This window comes from Drosophila willistoni (assembly GCF_018902025.1).
Source record: "Drosophila willistoni isolate 14030-0811.24 chromosome XR unlocalized genomic scaffold, UCI_dwil_1.1 Seg143, whole genome shotgun sequence".
NCBI lineage: Eukaryota > Metazoa > Arthropoda > Insecta > Diptera > Drosophilidae > Drosophila > Drosophila willistoni.
In genome coordinates this window covers 2,015,059-2,034,122 of record NW_025814056.1, presented here as the reverse complement: position 1 = coordinate 2,034,122, position 19,064 = coordinate 2,015,059, and the positions used below count along the sequence as shown (strand labels likewise).

The 19,064-nt window shown below is 42.6% G+C and overlaps 5 protein-coding genes across 7 annotated transcripts; 2 read left to right on the top strand and 3 right to left on the bottom strand.

Annotated features, from left to right (window-relative positions):
* Positions 1 to 100: 100 nt before the first annotated feature.
* Positions 101 to 4,861, bottom strand: LOC6646460 (tonsoku-like protein). The gene is made up of 5 exons (XM_002069082.4): positions 4,456 to 4,861; positions 4,221 to 4,392; positions 1,593 to 4,157; positions 1,363 to 1,538; positions 101 to 1,297 (listed from the first exon to the last, which is right to left on the bottom strand). The coding sequence occupies exons 1-5, from the start codon at positions 4,724 to 4,726 to the stop codon at positions 210 to 212; spliced, it is 4,272 nt and encodes a 1,423-aa protein (XP_002069118.1). The 5' UTR covers positions 4,727 to 4,861; the 3' UTR covers positions 101 to 209.
* A 194-nt stretch (positions 4,862 to 5,055) lies between these two features.
* LOC6646459 (zinc finger RNA-binding protein) lies at positions 5,056 to 12,883 on the top strand. 3 transcript variants are annotated; one of them, XM_023178065.2, is made up of 6 exons: positions 5,056 to 5,194; positions 5,461 to 5,567; positions 5,683 to 7,216; positions 8,219 to 8,719; positions 9,587 to 9,843; positions 11,418 to 11,539. In XM_023178065.2, exons 3-6 carry the CDS (start codon positions 5,683 to 5,685, stop codon positions 11,472 to 11,474), a joined length of 2,349 nt encoding a protein of 782 aa, XP_023033833.1. In that variant the 5' UTR covers positions 5,056 to 5,194; positions 5,461 to 5,567; the 3' UTR covers positions 11,475 to 11,539. The 3 variants fall into 3 exon arrangements, with proteins under 3 accessions (XP_023033833.1, XP_046867777.1, XP_023033831.1); XM_047011821.1 differs by lacking the exon at positions 9,587 to 9,843 and adding an exon at positions 11,693 to 12,883 and having other exon boundaries at positions 5,063 to 5,194; positions 11,418 to 11,620; XM_023178063.2 differs by lacking the exons at positions 5,461 to 5,567; positions 9,587 to 9,843 and adding an exon at positions 11,693 to 12,883 and having other exon boundaries at positions 5,063 to 5,194; positions 11,418 to 11,620.
* A 40-nt stretch (positions 12,884 to 12,923) lies between these two features.
* On the bottom strand, positions 12,924 to 13,530 carry LOC6646458 (MRN complex-interacting protein). The gene is made up of 2 exons (XM_002069080.3): positions 13,432 to 13,530; positions 12,924 to 13,370 (listed from the first exon to the last, which is right to left on the bottom strand). Exons 1-2 carry the CDS (start codon positions 13,480 to 13,482, stop codon positions 12,972 to 12,974), a joined length of 450 nt encoding a protein of 149 aa, XP_002069116.1. The 5' UTR covers positions 13,483 to 13,530; the 3' UTR covers positions 12,924 to 12,971.
* A 57-nt stretch (positions 13,531 to 13,587) lies between these two features.
* On the top strand, positions 13,588 to 15,893 carry LOC6646457 (integrator complex subunit 9). The gene is made up of 2 exons (XM_002069079.4): positions 13,588 to 13,738; positions 13,801 to 15,893. The coding sequence occupies exons 1-2, from the start codon at positions 13,730 to 13,732 to the stop codon at positions 15,769 to 15,771; spliced, it is 1,980 nt and encodes a 659-aa protein (XP_002069115.1). The 5' UTR covers positions 13,588 to 13,729; the 3' UTR covers positions 15,772 to 15,893.
* LOC6646456 (isoleucine--tRNA ligase, mitochondrial) lies at positions 15,826 to 19,034 on the bottom strand. Its single transcript, XM_002069078.3, has 6 exons — positions 18,839 to 19,034; positions 18,475 to 18,760; positions 18,205 to 18,409; positions 16,963 to 18,150; positions 16,584 to 16,914; positions 15,826 to 16,515 (listed from the first exon to the last, which is right to left on the bottom strand). Exons 1-6 carry the CDS (start codon positions 19,001 to 19,003, stop codon positions 15,874 to 15,876), a joined length of 2,817 nt encoding a protein of 938 aa, XP_002069114.1. The 5' UTR covers positions 19,004 to 19,034; the 3' UTR covers positions 15,826 to 15,873.
* Between the last annotated feature and the right edge of the window lie 30 nt (positions 19,035 to 19,064).

Genomic DNA, 19,064 nt, shown 5'->3' with positions numbered 1-19,064 from the left:
CAATCTGTCCAATCGCTGATAAGATATGATACCTAAGGGGTCGAGTATTTGCCCCCCATCGTAGTCAACCACTTTAATCACTCTATACTATTCGATAAGATAATATTCGTATTTGCTATTTATTCGTCAGTGGGTTAAAAAAAAAGAATTTAAAAAATAACTTAGACAGACAACAAAGAAAAGGAGGACAAAACATAAACTTGGCCATATTAGTCTGGACTGCCATCCTGGACGTAGAGTTTAACAAGACCTTTGTATCGCTTACCATAATTTTGTTGACGATTTTTGTTATATGTTCGCATCTTGGCCTTATCACCGAATTGTAACTGCCAAATGGATTGTAATGTTTCCAAAACTCCTGACATGTTTAAAATCTGCTCATCAATGGTTAAATCTAAACGTCGTGGCAGTGGTTTCAGTTGCTCTATCTTCTGCAGACGTACATCGTCCAGCAAACGTGTACAATTTGTGGCCAGGAGTGTATTTAACTGTGGCAATTCCTCCAACAGGCATCCCAGGGCCGAGCCACTTAAACGCTCATTATCAGAAATATTGAGCCGTTGCAATTGCTTTGCTTTTCTCAAGTGTTGACTTATCTTATAGACATGGGCATCGTGCAGACCACAGCCAGCGAGTTCGAGGCAAACGAATCTTTCACAGGTACCGGCCTCAAGTAAGGTGACCAAACTTTCACCCAATTCAAAGCCACTTGTCTCATCCAGTGGCCAGCGAATATAACTTAAATTTAAAGATTCCAAACGGCAACTATTCAATTGGGTAGCTAATCTTCGAACACTTTGTTGGGTGAGCTGATTAAAGCTAATATCGAATCGGGTTAGCTGATTAAATCCTAAATCAAAATCCTGCAGTTCGGTTAATTCACATTGAGCCAACTCCAAGGATTGCAAGGGGCATCGAGGACCAGTGAAGAATTTATGCAAAACTCTGAGACTTGCATTGCCCAAAGGATTTTGACTTAGCTGTAAATCCTCTAGTTGTTCCAGTCTCTCCATGCCAGGGCCACACAGTAAAGACTCTAAACCGTGATTACTGATGGCATTGCTTTTCAATTTAAGTGTCTTCAATTGCATTAATGTGGGCAGGGATTTGGCTAATTGCTGGCAACCATCGTCACCAATGAAATTCCTCGACAGATCCAGTTCAGTGAGACGGGCTTGATGGAGCAGTGCCTTAAAAATGGGTTCCGTTTGACTGGGACGAAACCAAAGACCGGCTAACTTTAGAACTTGCGTATTCTGTGACCGTTCCAGCAGTAGTTTGATTTTGTCGTCCACAGCTGGCAAAGAAAGAGAGAGAACATTGGTTGAATTGAGACAAAGTGACTGAATGAATAAATATTACATTTCTGCAATTGATGGCACATTTCCTCGTAGCGTTGCGATAGCGGAGAGATCTTCCAATCCGAAATGGTGCTTAATAGCATACTCTGTTCCAGGGCGACGCTAACTGAATCTGTCTCCTCGAAGGCGAAACCATCGGCTGTCTTTAAACGAAGCATGGGAGTTAATCCAGTTAATCTGTAAATAAATCCAGTTAATCTGTAAATTTTAAATATCGGGCCAATCTCTTACTTATTGTAACGTCTTCCAGCTTCCTCGGCCAGCCAACGAATATTGATATCCTGCAATTTCCGCCTTTCAATTGGCACCAAAAGGAATTCATCTTGTACTTTAATTTTAAACGACACCGTGGTGGCCAGAAGTGGTGTGGCCTGGACTTTAATTGGGGATCCCGATGATTTGGCCGGTGAGATTAGCAACTGTAATGTACTCGACGATGTGGTCGAGTCTGGTTCAGTGGTTGCTCGTAAACTTATGACTGAGGCGGCTCCGTCTAGCGAGTCTTCGCCACTGCCTAAAGGACTCTCACTGCGAAATCGGCAAAAACCGCTATCCATAAGTGTTGCCTGATGTCTGCTCGTAGACTTGTTGCTGCTCATGCTGGAGGATCGCGATAGGGTAAGCTTTTTCATTTGCTTTTGTCGCTGCTTAGAACTAAGGAGCAGCTCGTTACTCAATTGCGGCGGTGTGTCCTGTAGCAGAATATCCTCCACTTCCCAACTGGGAGGCTGCGGTGATATGACAGAATCGCGTTGATTTTCTTTTAATGATCGACTGCCCAGGCTGAGGGAATTGAAACGTTTGCGTTTCTTTTCGGGCCCCAAATCATCGATGAGCCAATTATCTGCATCTACCTCGTCCTCTTCCAGAAAGGCATTTCTCCTTTTCCCAATCGTGGAGCTGCTACTGCTTGGTGCTTCATCAAATGTTTGACGATTTGGACGTTTTACCTGCGCCATCACATTGCGATACTCTTTGCTAGCACTGGGCTGCGTATTGGGACTAGATTTGCTGGCACTGAGATCCCGATCGCTACCAGAGCGATTGCGGTTAAAAGAGCGATTTGAATGTCTGACTGTCGGCCTGTCATCATGCAGTAGCTCCTCATCCGACAGACTGCCAATTCGTAGGGACGACTTCTTCACATTGGCATTAGTCAGAGCTTTGGCATTCTTCTCACTGCAAATTCCCACTTTCGAGAGTGTACGGAGCAGTCTTTCACGCAGCTGGGCATACTGAGCCTGTTCCCCGTCTAAAAGCTGTGCAGATTGACGCCATTTATCCAATCCGGCAATGCAGTTCTCATTGTAATCGGTCCGTACGGTAGCATCGGCTCCACGCTCCAAAAGAAGCTCAGCCACATCCAGATAACCATTTGAACAGGCATCATGAAGCGGTGTGATGCCATCACAGCTCGTGCCACCCTTATCATTTATAGCCGCAGCAGCTCCCTTATCAAGAAGCAGCTCCACAATGTCACGATGTCCATGGTTGCAGGCTTCATGGAGGGGCAACCAGCCAGCATGATCCCGCACATTGACAGTATGACCCTGTTCGATAAGGCGACGCACCAGTTCCAGATTGCCAACTATGCAAGCCTGATGCAGTTGAGTCTCACCCTTATTATTGCGTTTGATGGTCAAAGGACGAGCGCCACGAGTCATGCGTTGGGGACGTGGTTTTTCACTTTCATCTAGATCACTGGCATCCGAATCGGTTAATGTATCCAGATCGATGTCATCACCCAAGTCAGGGGTGTTCTGCTGCACGGCTGCTCCGGCATCATTGTCGTCATCATCGTCATCCTCCTCGTTTTCAGCTGCATTTAAATCAATACCTTTACTCTTGGCTTCTGCCTCGAGATTCTCTACCAAAACATGCATATTATGTTTTAGCTCCAGTCGCCGTAAACGTACTAAAGCAATCCTTTCCAACTTGGCAGAGGCTGTACCACCCGCTTTGGCTGCCTGCCTCAATGCCTTCTGATACACATCGTGTACGGTCCAGAAAGGATGCTTTTGTTGGTCACATATCTCAGCTATGCTACAGAGTGTGGTAAATGCTTCAGCCGGTTCTTCATCCTGGTTCAGTTCAAATTCCTTCCACAGATACTCCAAGGCCTTGTCATACTGCCCGCTATCCTTGTATGTCTGATAGAGGCTCACATAGATGGGCACCAGACTTTTGCCTGTTTCCGCATTCAGTTCGGCACATTCCAGCATCTTTTGGTAGTAGACCAATGCCTTCTCATAGTTCAACAGATGGCAGCAGCCATCGCCTAAGCGTTCGTACAAGCTCTTCAATTTGGCATAATCCATAGAGCTGGTCAAAACCAATTCATCCAGAGTCTGACATATTTTCACCACAATGCGCAAATGACGTTCGATGCTCTCGCGATCCGTCTCGCTGGGGGTATTCTTCTTGTAGGCCTTGGTCAGAATCTGCTTCACGCTTGCGAAATCTCCCGCCTTGATTAATATTTCCGATTTCGTTATCAGCGTCTCACATATCTTCTTAACTTTATCGGGCAATCTTTTAGCGACCTGCAAAGCCATATTACAATAACGAAGCGCCGACGCTGCATCATTCTTCTTGCAATTATAAAGCAGACTCATCGAAATGTAACACAAGTGGGTCAACTCGAATAAATCGTTTGTTTTGCTGATTTTAATTGCTTTCTCTATGTATTCGATGGATGCCTCGAATTCTTCCATATGCTCTTTGACGACACCAATGTTCAGGTAACAGCGGGCTTGCATATCCAGCTGCTCCAGTTTAGATATCTGACCTGAAAGCCTACAAAGGAATCACGTGGTTACTAAACACTCTTCTAATGATCTACGTCTGTATGGGACTTACTCTTTAATCATTAGCAAACTGCGAAGAAAACTTTTTTCGGCCAATTTCAACTGCTCCATGGCCGCTGAGGCCGAGGTATCGGCCAAGCTCTGACCATGCAACAAGTGGACACGACCCAATGTGGCAAATGCTCGTTGTTGTTCTACTTGATTTTTCAGTCGCTTGGCAATTTCTGATTAAGAATAATGAACTATTTTGTACTTCTTGCGAAATATTTATATTTCGATCTACTTACTAAGATAGTCATTAATGTGATCCTTGGCCGCATCGTACTCACAGAGCAGGGTGAACATTTCACCCACCATTCTCTTGGCTTTAGCTGTTTCCAGCTCTTTGCCCATGCTGGCATATATGCTAGCCTCCTGTTTGTACTCTCCCACTGCCTCATTATATTTAGTTACTTGATTGTAATAATCTCCAAGTTGATGGCAACTGACCGCCAATTGCTCTCTATTGCCATCACTGCGCGCCTTCTCTTTGCGCTTCAAATAGCGCTTCTCATCCATTTTGGGGAAAATGGTAAAGCATAATCACAAACATCAGTACGACACAGCAAAACTTTAATTTCGCAACATTTTAACACAATTCCGCACAACACCGATCTTATTTTGTTTTTGTTTTTTTTTTTCGGCGCGAGTTCGAGCAGTTGATATGGCAACACTAACATATTTGGTTATCGACGGAACCAGCTGGCTGGTTCTCTCTCGAATCGGAACTAGTTGGTTGTTTCAATTAACCAACATCATTTTGTAAATTCAATGGTTTATCTATGCGTATGCATACATATTTTTTATTTTAAATCTAAGTCAAGATAATAAAAATTAAACTTTCGTGTTCATTTCTACAAGTGCAATTCAGAACGTGTTAATCGAAAGGGACTTATCGTAATGCTGCCGTAACTACCACCCTTAGACACATCTCTACCGGCGCAAATAAATCGGAAATTTTCGCAGAAGTTAAAACAAAAAAGTCAGGTAATAATTTCAATTTGAATTTCGTCAATATTATGTGGAATCCGCGTGTGTAAAGGGTTACGACACAACATATCCGCTCTACACAGTTGCATGTGTTCATGCTTGAGTTTACTTGCGAAAAGTGCGTCCGTCCAAATTAATAGTGGGGCAAAAAATCGATAGTCGTCGGTGAGGAAATGAAAAGAGAAGAGACGAGAGAAAAAAAACTATGTTTCTGGTGGGGGCTCCTATGACATGACGTGACTAAGTCTACTTTGCTTTTACAGCTCCATAAACAGTCTATTATACGGAAAGCACAGATAAATTGTCTGAATCTATATACACATCGAACTGAATAGTACAGGTCGAACTAAGTGAGTAACTGTAAATCAATGTAAGTAGGACAGGAACAACGACAAATATAAAAAAAAGAATAGAAAGAAAGAGAAGGAGAACTACCGCATAAAGAACCTTTAACTAAACAAAACAAATCGAATTTGGATTTACAGATGGCGAACAATAACTACGCCGGGTTCAACTACGGCGGCACCCAATACAATACGGGCCAAGTCTCGTACCCGGCGGTGACAAACGCGACTTATGCCAATGCGGCGGCCTATCAGAACGCTGCTGTGGCTGCCGGCCAGGGTGGCTATGCAGCAGCCGGCGCTGGCGCTGGCTCAGGAGCTGCCGCTGGCGGGGGCTATGGCAGTGGCGGTGGCGGTGGTGGATATGGCGACTACCGCAGCGCCATGCAATCATATGACGCCAGCAAGACATTCTATCAGCAGGCGCCGGCCAGCTACAACACGTCGGCCACGGCAGCTGCAGCAGTCAGCAAAACTCATTATTCGGCGCCGCCTGTTAAGAATCCTGTGAAGAGTGGTGGTGGCAAAATGGACAAATCGAATGGCACGGCACCAAAAACTCCCAGTGCGAATCCAACCGCTGGCAACTATAGCGGCTATGATACGGCTCTCTATAATGCAGCCAGCATGTATGTGGCACAGCAACATCAGAGCGGTGTGGGTGGCGGCGGCGTCGGAGGAGCTCCACAGAAACCAAATGGTGGCTCCAATAATTGGTATCAACGAAAAATGGGCATGGGTCCCGCATTTCCGGGTGCAGCTGCATTGCGTGGTCTACGTCCCAAGGCCCCGCCGAGACCACAGCAATTGCATTATTGTGAAGTCTGCAAGATCTCTTGCGCCGGTCCGCAGACCTATCGTGAGCATTTAGAGGGCCAGAAGCACAAGAAGCGCGAAGCCTCACTCAAGATGCAAGCCAGTGCCACAACAACCACTCAGAATCGCGGCAATAACTATCATTGCGAGCTTTGCGATGTCACTTGCACCGGAACAGATGCCTATGCGGCTCATGTGCGCGGCGCTAAGCACCAGAAAGTTGTCAAATTGCATCAGAAACTGGGCAAGCCAATACCATCGGATGAACCGAAGAAATTGGGTAAAATTAATTTTGTTCCAGCTGCTGGAGAAGCCGGAGCAGCTGCAGCAGCTACTGGCACGGCAGCAGCTGGCGGAGCTGCATCAAAAACAGAAGGTAACACTAGTGGTGGTAATGGTGATAGTGAATCTGCCACCGGCACGGACAATCTTGATGACCAACTCGACGATTCTTTGGGCGAGAATACTGATAACATCAAACCAGTTGGTGGCGAATACATTGAAGAGGTCAAAGATGAGGAGGGTAAAATCCTCAGTTTCAATTGCAAACTCTGCGATTGCAAATTCAACGATCCCAATGCCAAGGAGATGCACATGAAGGGTCGGCGACATCGCTTGCAATACAAGCGGAAAGTTCAACCCGATTTGGTTGTAGACTTTAAGCCAACTCCACGACAGCGTCGCCTAGCTGAGGCACGAGCTCAGCGTGCCCTCATGTCATCGCATCGTGGCGGAGGCGGCGGCGGTGGTGGCGGCGGTGACGACCATGAGAGTGGCGGCAACTATTGGGAGGAGCAAAGAAATCGCCAATACAACGAGGAATATGACTACAACAATTGGATGTCCCGCAGCTTTGGTGGTAAGTGAATCCTTTCCATATCTAAGTCCTAGCCCCAACTCTAGCACATATGAAACTAGAGACCTTATTGTTTTTTTATTTTTTATGGCTTTCGCGTGATTTGTTTCTTATTGAGGACAAGTTATCCCCGCTCATTCCTTCATTCGTTCGTTCAGTCTTTGTCTGAATTGACTCCCGCTTGTTTTTAGCCAATTATTAGTAAATTTCATCGATGTTTACTTATTTTTTATGGCTTAGCACTCAAGCACGACAAGTACTTAAGAGCCACTTATGGAATGTCCCCAATTTTCTTTCGTAATTGCATTTGTAATCAAATATATATCAAATATCCTGCTCTATATGTAGATATATAAAAAGCAAACAAATCTTTCAGCTTAGCAAATCTCTAGAAACAAATATGGAAGAAAAGTTGCATGTCTGTAAAAATAAAAAAAAACAAATATGTAAAAAAAATATAGGCTAACGATATGTAAGAGCTTTTAATTAAACAAGCTGTACGAAGGAATGAATCTGTTAGAACACCCTTAACCAGTGATTGAAATGTTAAAAGTAATAAGGAGTTTACAGTTATGCTCTGAATTCGAACCGAGCAGAAGCCGAGCATAGAAAATCATTCAGAGTCTGAATATTAAGAGTTTTTTTTTAGTATTGACATGGCATATTCATTGGGAAACTCAGTGCGTATTGAATACTCGTAATAATTACTTTAAAAATGCAGAAAAGATTAATGAAATAATGTTTGTTCATCGTCATTAAAGTCATTAGATAATTCAAGTAAGTATATACATACATATATGTACATATGTACGTCTTGATTTGATTTGTTTGTTTACTCATTCAATTGATTTAAGTTTTGAGCGACTTTCATCTTTGACAGCTTTCAATATATTTAATAGTTCAGTCGAAATTGAGGTCAATGATATATGTATCTATAATTTTGTGGCATATTTTAAATATATTAAGAATAACAAAACAAATAATACGCTGATTTTCCCCTGGCAGGTGCCCAGCGCTTTGGACGCATGGGGAATGGTCCGCCACCGCACTTTGGCATGATGCCCGGTGGAAATGTACGTCGTCCGGAGAGTACCGACGATCGTCATGCGATTGCTCGACATGCCGAAATCTATCCCAAAGAGGAGGAATTGCAGACCATACAGCGCATTGTCTCGCATACAGAACGAGCATTGAAACTGGTCTCAGACGCCCTCACCGAACAGCCCAATGACACCGGACCGGCGGCTAAGAAAGAGAAAACAGACAAACCATCGGAAAAGGATGGAAGGGACAACCAGATATTTTCGTTCCACAAAGATGCCGACAATGGCGGCAACATAGTACGCATTCTCAAGGGTGTTATGCGAGTTGGTTATTTGGCCAAAGGATTGCTGCTCCATGGTGATAGTGCCGTTGAGTTGGTTGTTCTCTGTGCGGAGAAACCAACAGCTGGATTGCTGCAGCGTGTGGCCAATGTGTTGCCGGATAAGCTCAAGGAGGTGGCAGGTAAGTTGGGTGTTTGGTGAGAGAGTGTACCACCTGGCCTCTCGCTCTCCCTATCCTATCTCTTTCCTATACTCTCTCTATCTATCTATATGTCTGTCTTTGTGTGTCTGACTCTTCCTCTCTCTATCTCTCTCTGTCTCAAGACTTTATGCCTTTCGGTTACTCCCAATTGCGAGGCAAAAAAAAAAAAAAAGAAGAAAAAACACATACTTAAAACGAGAAACTTTTTCCAGAGAAATGGCTTGAGTGTGACACAAAAGCACAGAAATAAAAAAAAAATAAATAAAAAAGGAAAGGATCATAACTTAAAAACTTGATTTTTACTTGGTCAATTTCACCGGATACGCCAGTCTTTAGTTATTGGTTTGATATTTTGTGAATTTGGCCAAAATGGTACGGAAAAAAATAAATAATTGATAATAATATATAATATATAATAAAACGCCCGATCTGAGCCGATCCGATCGATATGCTATATGTATTTATCAAGTACGACGCGGGCAATTTGTGTGGAAAAAGTCGCAAAGTTTAAAAAAAAAACATAAACAAATAATAAATATTGTACATATACTACTTACTACTACTACTACTACTACCTAGGAGTACCACCTATTCTGTGTGCTGTTGAGCCCTGTTGATGCGGTGAAAAAGAAAATATATACATATATATATATATATAACTAAAAAAAAAATGCGAATAGAAAACCGCCACAAACCGCGCCCAACGAACCAGCAAAAAAAAAAAGAATATATATACATACATACATATAATATATATATATATATATATATATATATATAAACAAACACCACCCACTCTTCTTAGTAGCCCCACAAATTTGATTTTGACGTATTTGCCGTTTTCAGCTTCTGTCTCTCTGCAGGATATAAGAGATTTCTCGAGCCTTAGCCTAGAAGCTCTACTACTACTCACTACTCACTGTCACTCAGTCTGTTGTCACTACTCAGTTAGATCTCCCCCAGTTGTGTGTTTGCTGATCCTCCTGCTATCCTACTGCTACTACTACTACTGCTACGACTACTACTTCTACTACTACTGCTACTACTCTACTACTACTGCTGCTGGTGCTGCTGGTGGTGGAGAAACCAAATGGATCGTAACGGTAACAAAGCAGTTCTCCTCCTCCTTCGAGTTTCTTTACCCGCAAGAGGATGGAAGATGAGATGAAAGTTGTGTGGCGTTGGATGAATGAATGAAGAATACATGCAACAACCAACCAGCCAACCAACCAACCAACAACAAAACCAAGAAACAACAACAACAACAGAAACCAATCAAAATAATCAAGCAAATTTATTAATTGTAAAAAAAAAATCTTAACGAAATTCGAAAAAAGCAAAGGAGTATATTTATACAAAGTTTTTGAGAGCCAGCCCAAACAACACACTCAATGACTGTTCTCTCTCGTTTTTGATGCTCCACTCGATCTCTCCTTCTCTGCTCTATATACCACGCCCCGCCCCAACCCCCAATATATATATATACAAACATAAAATTATATAAATATATATATACATCTTAGATATATGTATATATACAAATAGATTCTTTTTGCCTCTGTCTCTCTCTCTCTCTCTCATACTCTCACTCTTACTACTCGACTGCGACCAACAACAGAGAAACTTTGTGTAAATAAAGTCCTTTGACAAACAACGCTGCCCAGAAGCAATGCGATTAAATAATATTTAGAATATATCTATATACATATATATTGATCCACACACAGACGCAAAATGTATGAGACAAAATTTGCCAAATCTCGGATTAGAGAGAAGAAAAACTCCATATACAATGTTAAATATTACTCACTCGTATTTATCTCTATAAAAAACTACACATATATGTATATACATATATATATATATTCTAAGTATATTTATATATATATATATATATATATATATATATATGCGCCAGCCGATTTGTGTGTATCAAAGCTTGATGATGATGATATTTATGATGTTGATTTGATGATGATAAAATGATGATGATAACGAATGATAATGACGATAACGAATGGTGAAGGAAAAATTGCGACCGAAATTTACGAAAGTTGCGCGTCCACGATCCAAAAATGTACAAGTGAAATGATATCGCGACCAGAAACGCAAAATCTCGCAACCGTAATTGATCAAAAAATTTCGTTCAATGTTTTTTATATTACCATATTTTAAGAATTTGCATTCTAAGTGGAACTGCAGGATCTGCAGTTCCGTTTAGCAAATCAAAACAAAAAGAAAAATTAATCCCAACCAGATCCCAGCACGCAAGTGTCATACGATAAACTGCAAAAACTAAAACATTACAAAAATATATATACTTCTGTTTGCTGGGAACAGATGGGGGATAATCCGTGGCACGTAGGAAGAAACAAACATTTTTATCTCATGTCCATTTTTAACTATTCCTATTGATAGTTATCTGTGTATATTGCGGGCTTACACTTGAATTCTTGCTTCAACCACCTATATATATATATATGTATATATATATATATATATATATATATATATATAATGTTTGTCTCTTTTTCCAATGAACCGAGGCATTTATTTGACAAATCCTTTACAAAACAAAATGCGAAACTAAACGAAAGAAAAAAATTAAACTTTGGCTACTTTTGGGCCCCCAAAAACTAATACAAAACTCTCCCTCTCCGCTCGCTTCCCTTTCCAGGTGACATTCAGGTCAACTATCGCGTCGAGGTCAATGCCGAGGATGCTGCTGTCATAGTGCTCGATGACGCTGTCTCAGTGAAAATCACATTAACGTCCCCATTGCTCCGTGAGGCTAATCCCGCAGAGATTGCAGCAGCTGCTGCTGCTGCTGCAGCGTCAACTGCCGATGCAGAGTTTTTGCCACGCGAGCCATGCCTAAGGGTAAGAATTTTTATATAATCTCGGAGAAGTTTTATTTCTAAATACATTACAATACTCTATATTGTTGGATAGGCCCTGGCGGATTTACGTCACGCTAAATGGTTCCAGGCCCGAGCCACTGGACTGCAATCATGTGTCATGGTCATACGTATATTACGTGATCTTTGCCAGCGAGTTGTCTCCTGGCAAGCCTTGCCACAATGGTCCCTCGAATTGCTTGTGGAGAAGGTTATATCATCGGCCGGTTTTCCCATATCACCCGGCGATTGTATGCGACGCATTATGGAGGCATTGGCTTCAGGTTTCCTAATCAATGGACCAGGCCTATTGGATCCCTGCGAAAAGGATCCGACCGATGCGTTACAAGAGCTAACCAAACAGGAACGCGAAGATCTCACTGTGTCGGCGCAATTGTTTTTGCGTTATATTGCTTTCCGACAGATCTTCAAGGTTCTCGGTATGGATCAACTGCCGGCCATGAAATTTCCCATGCGTCCTTGGCGCATTAATCGTAAACGTCGCCGTTCCTCGGGCAAAGCGGGTGTCGGCGGCGGTGAGGCTGAATCAGCTGACATCGATGAGACCGGCTCGGATGAGAAGGTGGCGAAGAAGGAAGGTGGTACCGGAGGAGTCAGTGCAACTGCTGGTAGTGCTGCTGCTGCTGGCGGTGTTGCCGCTTAATTAAAGCGTGCCAACACAGAAGTAGGATGTAGTCGGCTATTAAATATAAAACACACACTTTTTTTCTCAATTTAAGTGCGTCCCCACAAAACGGAACGAACGCCCACACTTACTATTACAAAGAAAAAAACAAAAACTATCTCTTATATCTCTACGAGTATTCTAAACGAAAAAAAAAAACATAACTACAAACTAATTGCGCGGAGCATCGTGAGATCCGGGCAAGAGTTGTAACATGTCCAACATGCTGCCCCTCCTCCACATTTCCCCCCACAATTTGCAATTAGCGAAACCAAATGAAAATTTCAATAAGGAAAACTCCAACTTAATAATATTTTAACAATTATAAGAAATTATATAACAAATTTCTAGATATTTGCTGATTGATAAGAAACGAATATACCAGATTGTAATTCGTTTTTAGATGAAGATGAAAAGAGGCTCAAATTCTTGGCTATCATCGTATTATATGAAAAAGTTTAGCCCAAGAGAGAAGAGCCTCATACAACTACACGTTTCAAAATACATGCATACTTATAAATATATATAACAAGATGTTTATGAGACCGAAACAAATTTTAATAAAACATACATGAACAAATATAGAATATATTAAAAATATTACTATAAATCTATAGATGAAAGTTTTATATGTTTCTGTCTTGACTTACTATAGAAATTCCTGCCATTTAGAACAAGTATTTTTGTTACTTTTACGTTTACTGGGCAAAGAGTCCGCATCGGAATAGGACTCATCATCCGACTTATTCGCCTTATCCAGCTTTAGTTTAGACTCAACGTGCGAAGTAGGAGCAGGATGAACGGGGAGCTCATCAATGTAATTCGCCCACTTGCTGGAGCTTGGGATGTGGCCATCGTGTTGTTGCTTTTGCAATTTCTGCATTTTATTGTTATCCAATGACTGAGACTTTTGTCCATGTTTCATGTTCAATTCTTGCACCTTTTGGCGACATTCCGCTCCAGATCCGCGAAATAATTCTTTAAGCAGTTTCTGCTTTTGGCGGCATACTTTACATTGCCATTGGTTAGCCTTTTTGACAATGTCAACCTAAAAGTGGGGGATAATATGTAGACAGAGAGATGATTTAATAGTGGTGGGCTGTACCCACCTGGTAGAGATTGCATTCTATGCATTGTAAAACACGAATTTGCTGCGACATTTCAATCAATTTCAAAATTAAAAATAAGAATTATCAAAAAAGGGTTGCCAGATCCGTAGAAAATAGTTAGCTTTGTGGCCGAACCAGCGGTTCATTGGAACTGGAAGCAGTATCCGAAAATGTGTTCCAGTCGGAACCGGCCGCGATTTCTGTTTATATTTACTTATTTGCAACTTTTTTAATCAGTTTGGTTTTTGTTTTTAGTCGTGTCACCCACAAGTGGCTGTTGCCCAGTTACGATTAGAAAATGCGCCTGGTATGTAGACGTTGCTTTTTATTCAGCATTATCCGGCATATTATTATTGTATTATTTTACAGTATTGCCTCAGTGGTGACTTGGCCAAGCCATGCTACATTATTACCTTTAAGGGATTGCGGATTATGCTCGACTGTGGCCTGACTGAGCAGACTGTCCTTAACTTTTTGCCACTGCCCTTTGTCCAGAGTCTCAAGCTATCGAATCTACCAAATTTTGTACCCAGCCGGGATCATGATCCCCAGATGGATGGCGAATTGAAAGAATGCTGTGGACGGGTGTTCATCGATTCCACACCAGAGTTTAATTTACCCATGGACAAAATGCTTGATTTCAGTGAAGTCGATGTGATACTTATCTCAAATTATCTAAATATGCTCGCTCTGCCGTATATCACGGAGAACACGGGATTCAAGGGCAAAGTCTATGCCACGGAGCCAACACTGCAGATAGGCCGCTTTTTCCTCGAAGAGCTGGTCGACTACATTGAGGTGTCGCCCAAGGCATGTACGGCTCGCCTCTGGAAGGATAAACTCCATGTCTTACCAAGTCCACTGTCCGAAGCATTTCGTGCGAAGAAGTGGCGTACCATCTTTAGTCTCAAGGATGTTCAGGGCAGCCTCTCTAAAGTGACCATTATGGGCTATGATGAAAAATTGGACATACTTGGCGCGTTTATAGCAACGCCGGTTAGCTCTGGCTATTGCCTAGGCTCCAGCAATTGGGTGCTGAGTACAGCGCACGAGAAGATCTGCTATGTAAGTGGCTCCTCGACACTAACCACACATCCACGACCCATCAATCAGTCGGCATTGAAGCATGCAGATGTACTGATTATGACTGGACTAACGCAAGCGCCCACAGTCAATCCCGATACAAAACTGGGCGAGCTCTGCATGAATGTGGCCCTAACCATAAGGAATAATGGCAGTGCCCTGATACCATGTTATCCATCGGGTGTTGTCTACGATCTCTTTGAATGTCTTACACAAAATCTGGAGAACGCTGGCCTCAACAATGTGCCCATGTTCTTTATATCACCGGTGGCCGATAGCTCCTTAGCCTATTCGAACATCTTGGCCGAGTGGTTAAGTTCGGCCAAGCAGAATAAGGTCTATCTGCCAGATGATCCATTTCCGCATGCCTTCTATTTGCGAAACTCCAAGCTGAAGCACTACAATCATGTATTTTCCGAGGGATTCAGTAAAGATTTTCGGCAACCTTGCGTCGTCTTTTGCGGTCATCCAAGTCTGCGTTTTGGTGATGCTGTCCACTTTATAGAGATGTGGGGCAACAATCCCAATAATTCGATTATATTCACTGAACCTGATTTCCCATATCTGCAAGTATTAGCACCGTTCCAGCCATTGGCCATGAAGGCCTTTTATTGTCCCATAGACACTTCACTCAATTACCAGCAGGCGAATAAGCTAATCAAAGAATTAAAGCCAAATGTTTTGGTTATCCCAGAAGCCTACACCAAGCCCCATCCGTCGGCTCCGAATTTGTTCATCGAGCAGCCGGATAAAAAGATTATCACCTTTAAGTGTGGTGAGATTATTAGATTGCCACTGAAACGGAAATTGGATCGTATTTACATTACCTCCGAATTGGCTCAAAAGATATCGCCACGCGAAGTAACCAGTGGTGTTACATTGTCCACCCTCACGGGTGTGCTGCAGGTCAAGGACAAGGTGCACTGCATCCAGCCATGTGCAGATTTCGTCAAGGACGATCCCACCGGCAGCAGCAGTAGTGGCACAGCACCTGCTCCATCCAAAGAGGAAGTGCTGAAAAATGTGAAATACGAATATGGCACTATCGATGTGGATGTTCTAATGAAACGTCTAGCTCAGGATGGTTTCACCAACATCAAAATGGATCGTACTGGCGGTTTTCTATCCCTGCAATTGGTCGACGAGGACACCACCATTAAATTCGAGGAGAACGAAACTCACATCATTTGCGGCGATAAGCCAATCACACGACTCAAATTACGCGACACGCTACTAAAATGCTTACAAAGCTTTTAGAGAGACAGGTAGAGAGAGAGATAGACAGAGAGGGGAAAAATACGACGTCATCCTTTAATAATATGTATTACTTAATAATTAACAAATAAAAGAGACTATTTTTTACGATTCCACGGCCTTTAATACAAGAGAGCAACGGGAGCAAGTCTCGTGATCATTGGGTTGTAGGCTATAACGACGGCAACGTGGACAAATCGTTGAGTTTAGAATTTTTAGATTAACCTTGGCCTCCTGGCACAGCTCCACATCCATCGGTTGTTGCAGGCTGACTGCCCCAACTTGAAGAATCTCGCAGAGTTCCGAATTTCGCAACTCTCTGAGCAGTTCAAACTGTTTTGGATTCCCACACTGTATGGTGATGTCCAGGAGCCATGTGTTGACATCACCTGATTGCTGATTAAGCAAACGTTTGATATCCAATGCCGCATTTACAATTTGCAGAGATTTGGCATTCCGCCAATTGGGGTCAGCTAAAATGGAATCCGTATGAAAGCCATCGCTCTTTGGATCATAATGACGCCAACTTTCCTCCACCAAGAAGGGAACAATGGGCCACAGCGTCTTGCACAAGTGTCGATAGCAATGAGTTAGAGTTTGCCGAATAGCAGCTAATTCCTGACTATGACCACAATATAAACGATCCTTGATTAGATGCACATAAATGGCAGATACCTGATTCGCAATGAAATTCTGAATGCTGGCCACCACGCGATTGTACTCGTAATTATTGTACAAATTCTCAATCTGAATAGTTAGATAGGATTATTGCTTGATGGTTAGTTTAGTCCCAAAATTTGTTTTTTTTTACTTACCTCCGCATCAAAGTCCAGAATATTGCTTAATAGATACTTGTTTAAATAGCTCTCATCATTCTGGTGAGAAGTTAACTTTTGTTTTTCACCAATTACACCATTCAAGTAGCGTAGGATTCCACGTATTTTGCTGAGATTATCAGCAGATTGTTGGAGCAATTTATCACTCACAGTTATCGACATATTTTGTGTGCCATGTGAAGCCACCCACCAGCGGAGGACATCGGTGCCATATTTCTTTGTAATTTGTTTGGGTGAAATAACATTACCCAAGGATTTTGACATTTTATGACCCTTCTCATCCACCGTGAAACCGTGCACGAAGAGAGCTCTAAGCAAAAGCGATTAGATTTGATTACTAACTTGAGGGAAAACTTACTTGTAGGGTGCAGTATTACGTGCTGCTATGCTGGTTAGAAGGGAGGATTGAAACCATCCAGTGAACTGATCATATCCCTCCAAATAAAGATCAGCCACCTGTCCACCTTGCAATACAGCAGACCAAGTGCTACCAGAATCGAACCAAATGTCGAATATATCCTTGCCCTTGACTATTAAATCGATATCGCAATTGAGATCTTTAACTATCTCTGCGGTTAATAGTTTATCATCCAATGTCTTTGACCACCAAAAGTCCATATTGCCTTCATTTATTAAGCGGGCACACAAATGATCGATAAGTGCTCGATTAACTATTACTTTGCCAGTATCCCGGCGATAGAGAACCGGTATGGGGACACCCCAGGCTCGCTGGCGTGATATACACCAGTAAGGACGTTTCTGCAGTTGATTTAACAATGCTTTCTTACTGGCCTCGGCATTTACTCTCGGATAGACTTCCACCTGGTCCAAGGCAGCAGCGGCTGGACCTTTCAATTTCTCCGTATTGATAAACCATTGCTCACTGGCACGCACTATTACGGGCTCTTTGGTACGCCAATCAATGGGATAGGAATGTTCCAATTGTGTGGCCTGAACCACATCTTTGGCTATGTGCCGCAACACAAGCGAATTGCCTTGACCTAGAACGGATTGTCCAACGAGGAAGTCTGGAGCTTCTTTGGTATAAATGCCCGACTCATCCACAAAGCATTTGACTGGTATCTTTTTGGATAGGCAAATTAGAAAATCATCGGGCCCATGAGCCGGAGCAGTGTGTACTAGACCCGTACCCTTGTTATCCTGCACATGTTTGGCATCGAAAAATGGCAACTGGGTCTGCTCTATGTCAATGGGATGGTGATAGCTTAGCTGGTTCAATAAGCTGCCATCAAATTTATGGACAATTTCACACTCAAGCTGAGTAGCAGCCTTAAAGTCCGTTACCAGAGCTGCAGCTATCAAATATAGATCATTTGGATTACGATCTGGCAATTTGATCAAAACATACTCCAGCGATGAATTGAAACAAATTGCTTGATTGCTGGGCAGTGTCCAAGGTGTGGTGGTCCATACTAAGGCATAGATTGACTTAAATCCGGCATGGGGATTCAATTTGAATCTCAGGTATACAGAAGGGCTGATGTGTTTGGCGTCGTACTCCAGTTCGGCCTCAGCAAGAGCTGTTCTAGAGTAAACTATTAGAGAAATCAATAGATATTAACGAGTATAACGTACTCACCTGGACGAGGGTGACCAATAGACAGGCTTCAAATCTCGATACACAAGACCACGCTCGTAGAGATCATAAAACATTTTCAGCTGATTGGCTATGAATTCGGGCTGAAACGTCATATAGATTTGATCACGTTGCCAATTGGCCAATATGCCCCAGCTACGGAACTCATCCTTCTGCGACTGAACCGCCTCCAGGGCAAATTTGCGCGCTACAAACAATTGCTAGATGGTTAGGTATTGTTTTAAGCCACATTCCATTGCTGATTCCACTCACATTTTTGTCGTATATCCAAAGGATCAGTATGTGAACCCCTGTCAGTCGCATTGGTGGCTTTTAGTTCAATGGGCAGGCCATGACAATCCCAGCCAGGAATATAATTCACTTTTTGGCCATGAGCAACTCTCTGACGCAGTGTTATATCTTTAAGAATCTTGTTCACCGCATGACCCATATGCAACTGGCCATTGGCATAAGGTGGACCATCGTGTAGCACAAATGTGGGTTTCTCGTCAGCCAAATGACGCCGCTCCTGGTACTCATAGGCAGAAGCTATTTGATCCTGTCATAGAATGGAGTAATATGTACGTAATCAAAACCAAAAAGAAATGGTTACGTTAAAATTTCGCATGAAACTCACATTCAATGTTTGTCGCTCTTGCTCCTCTCGTTTGGCTGCACTGAGCCGATTGGGGAACTTTGTCTTGGGCAGGTTAATGGTATCTGTGTACTTTTTGACATCTTTCTTGGCCGCTTTCACACAATATAAGCGCAATCCAAGACGGGCATTAAAGGCACGCAACATTCCGGCAAACTTAATTACGTAACGCGGCTAGGCAAACAACGTAAACACAAGCAATAACGTA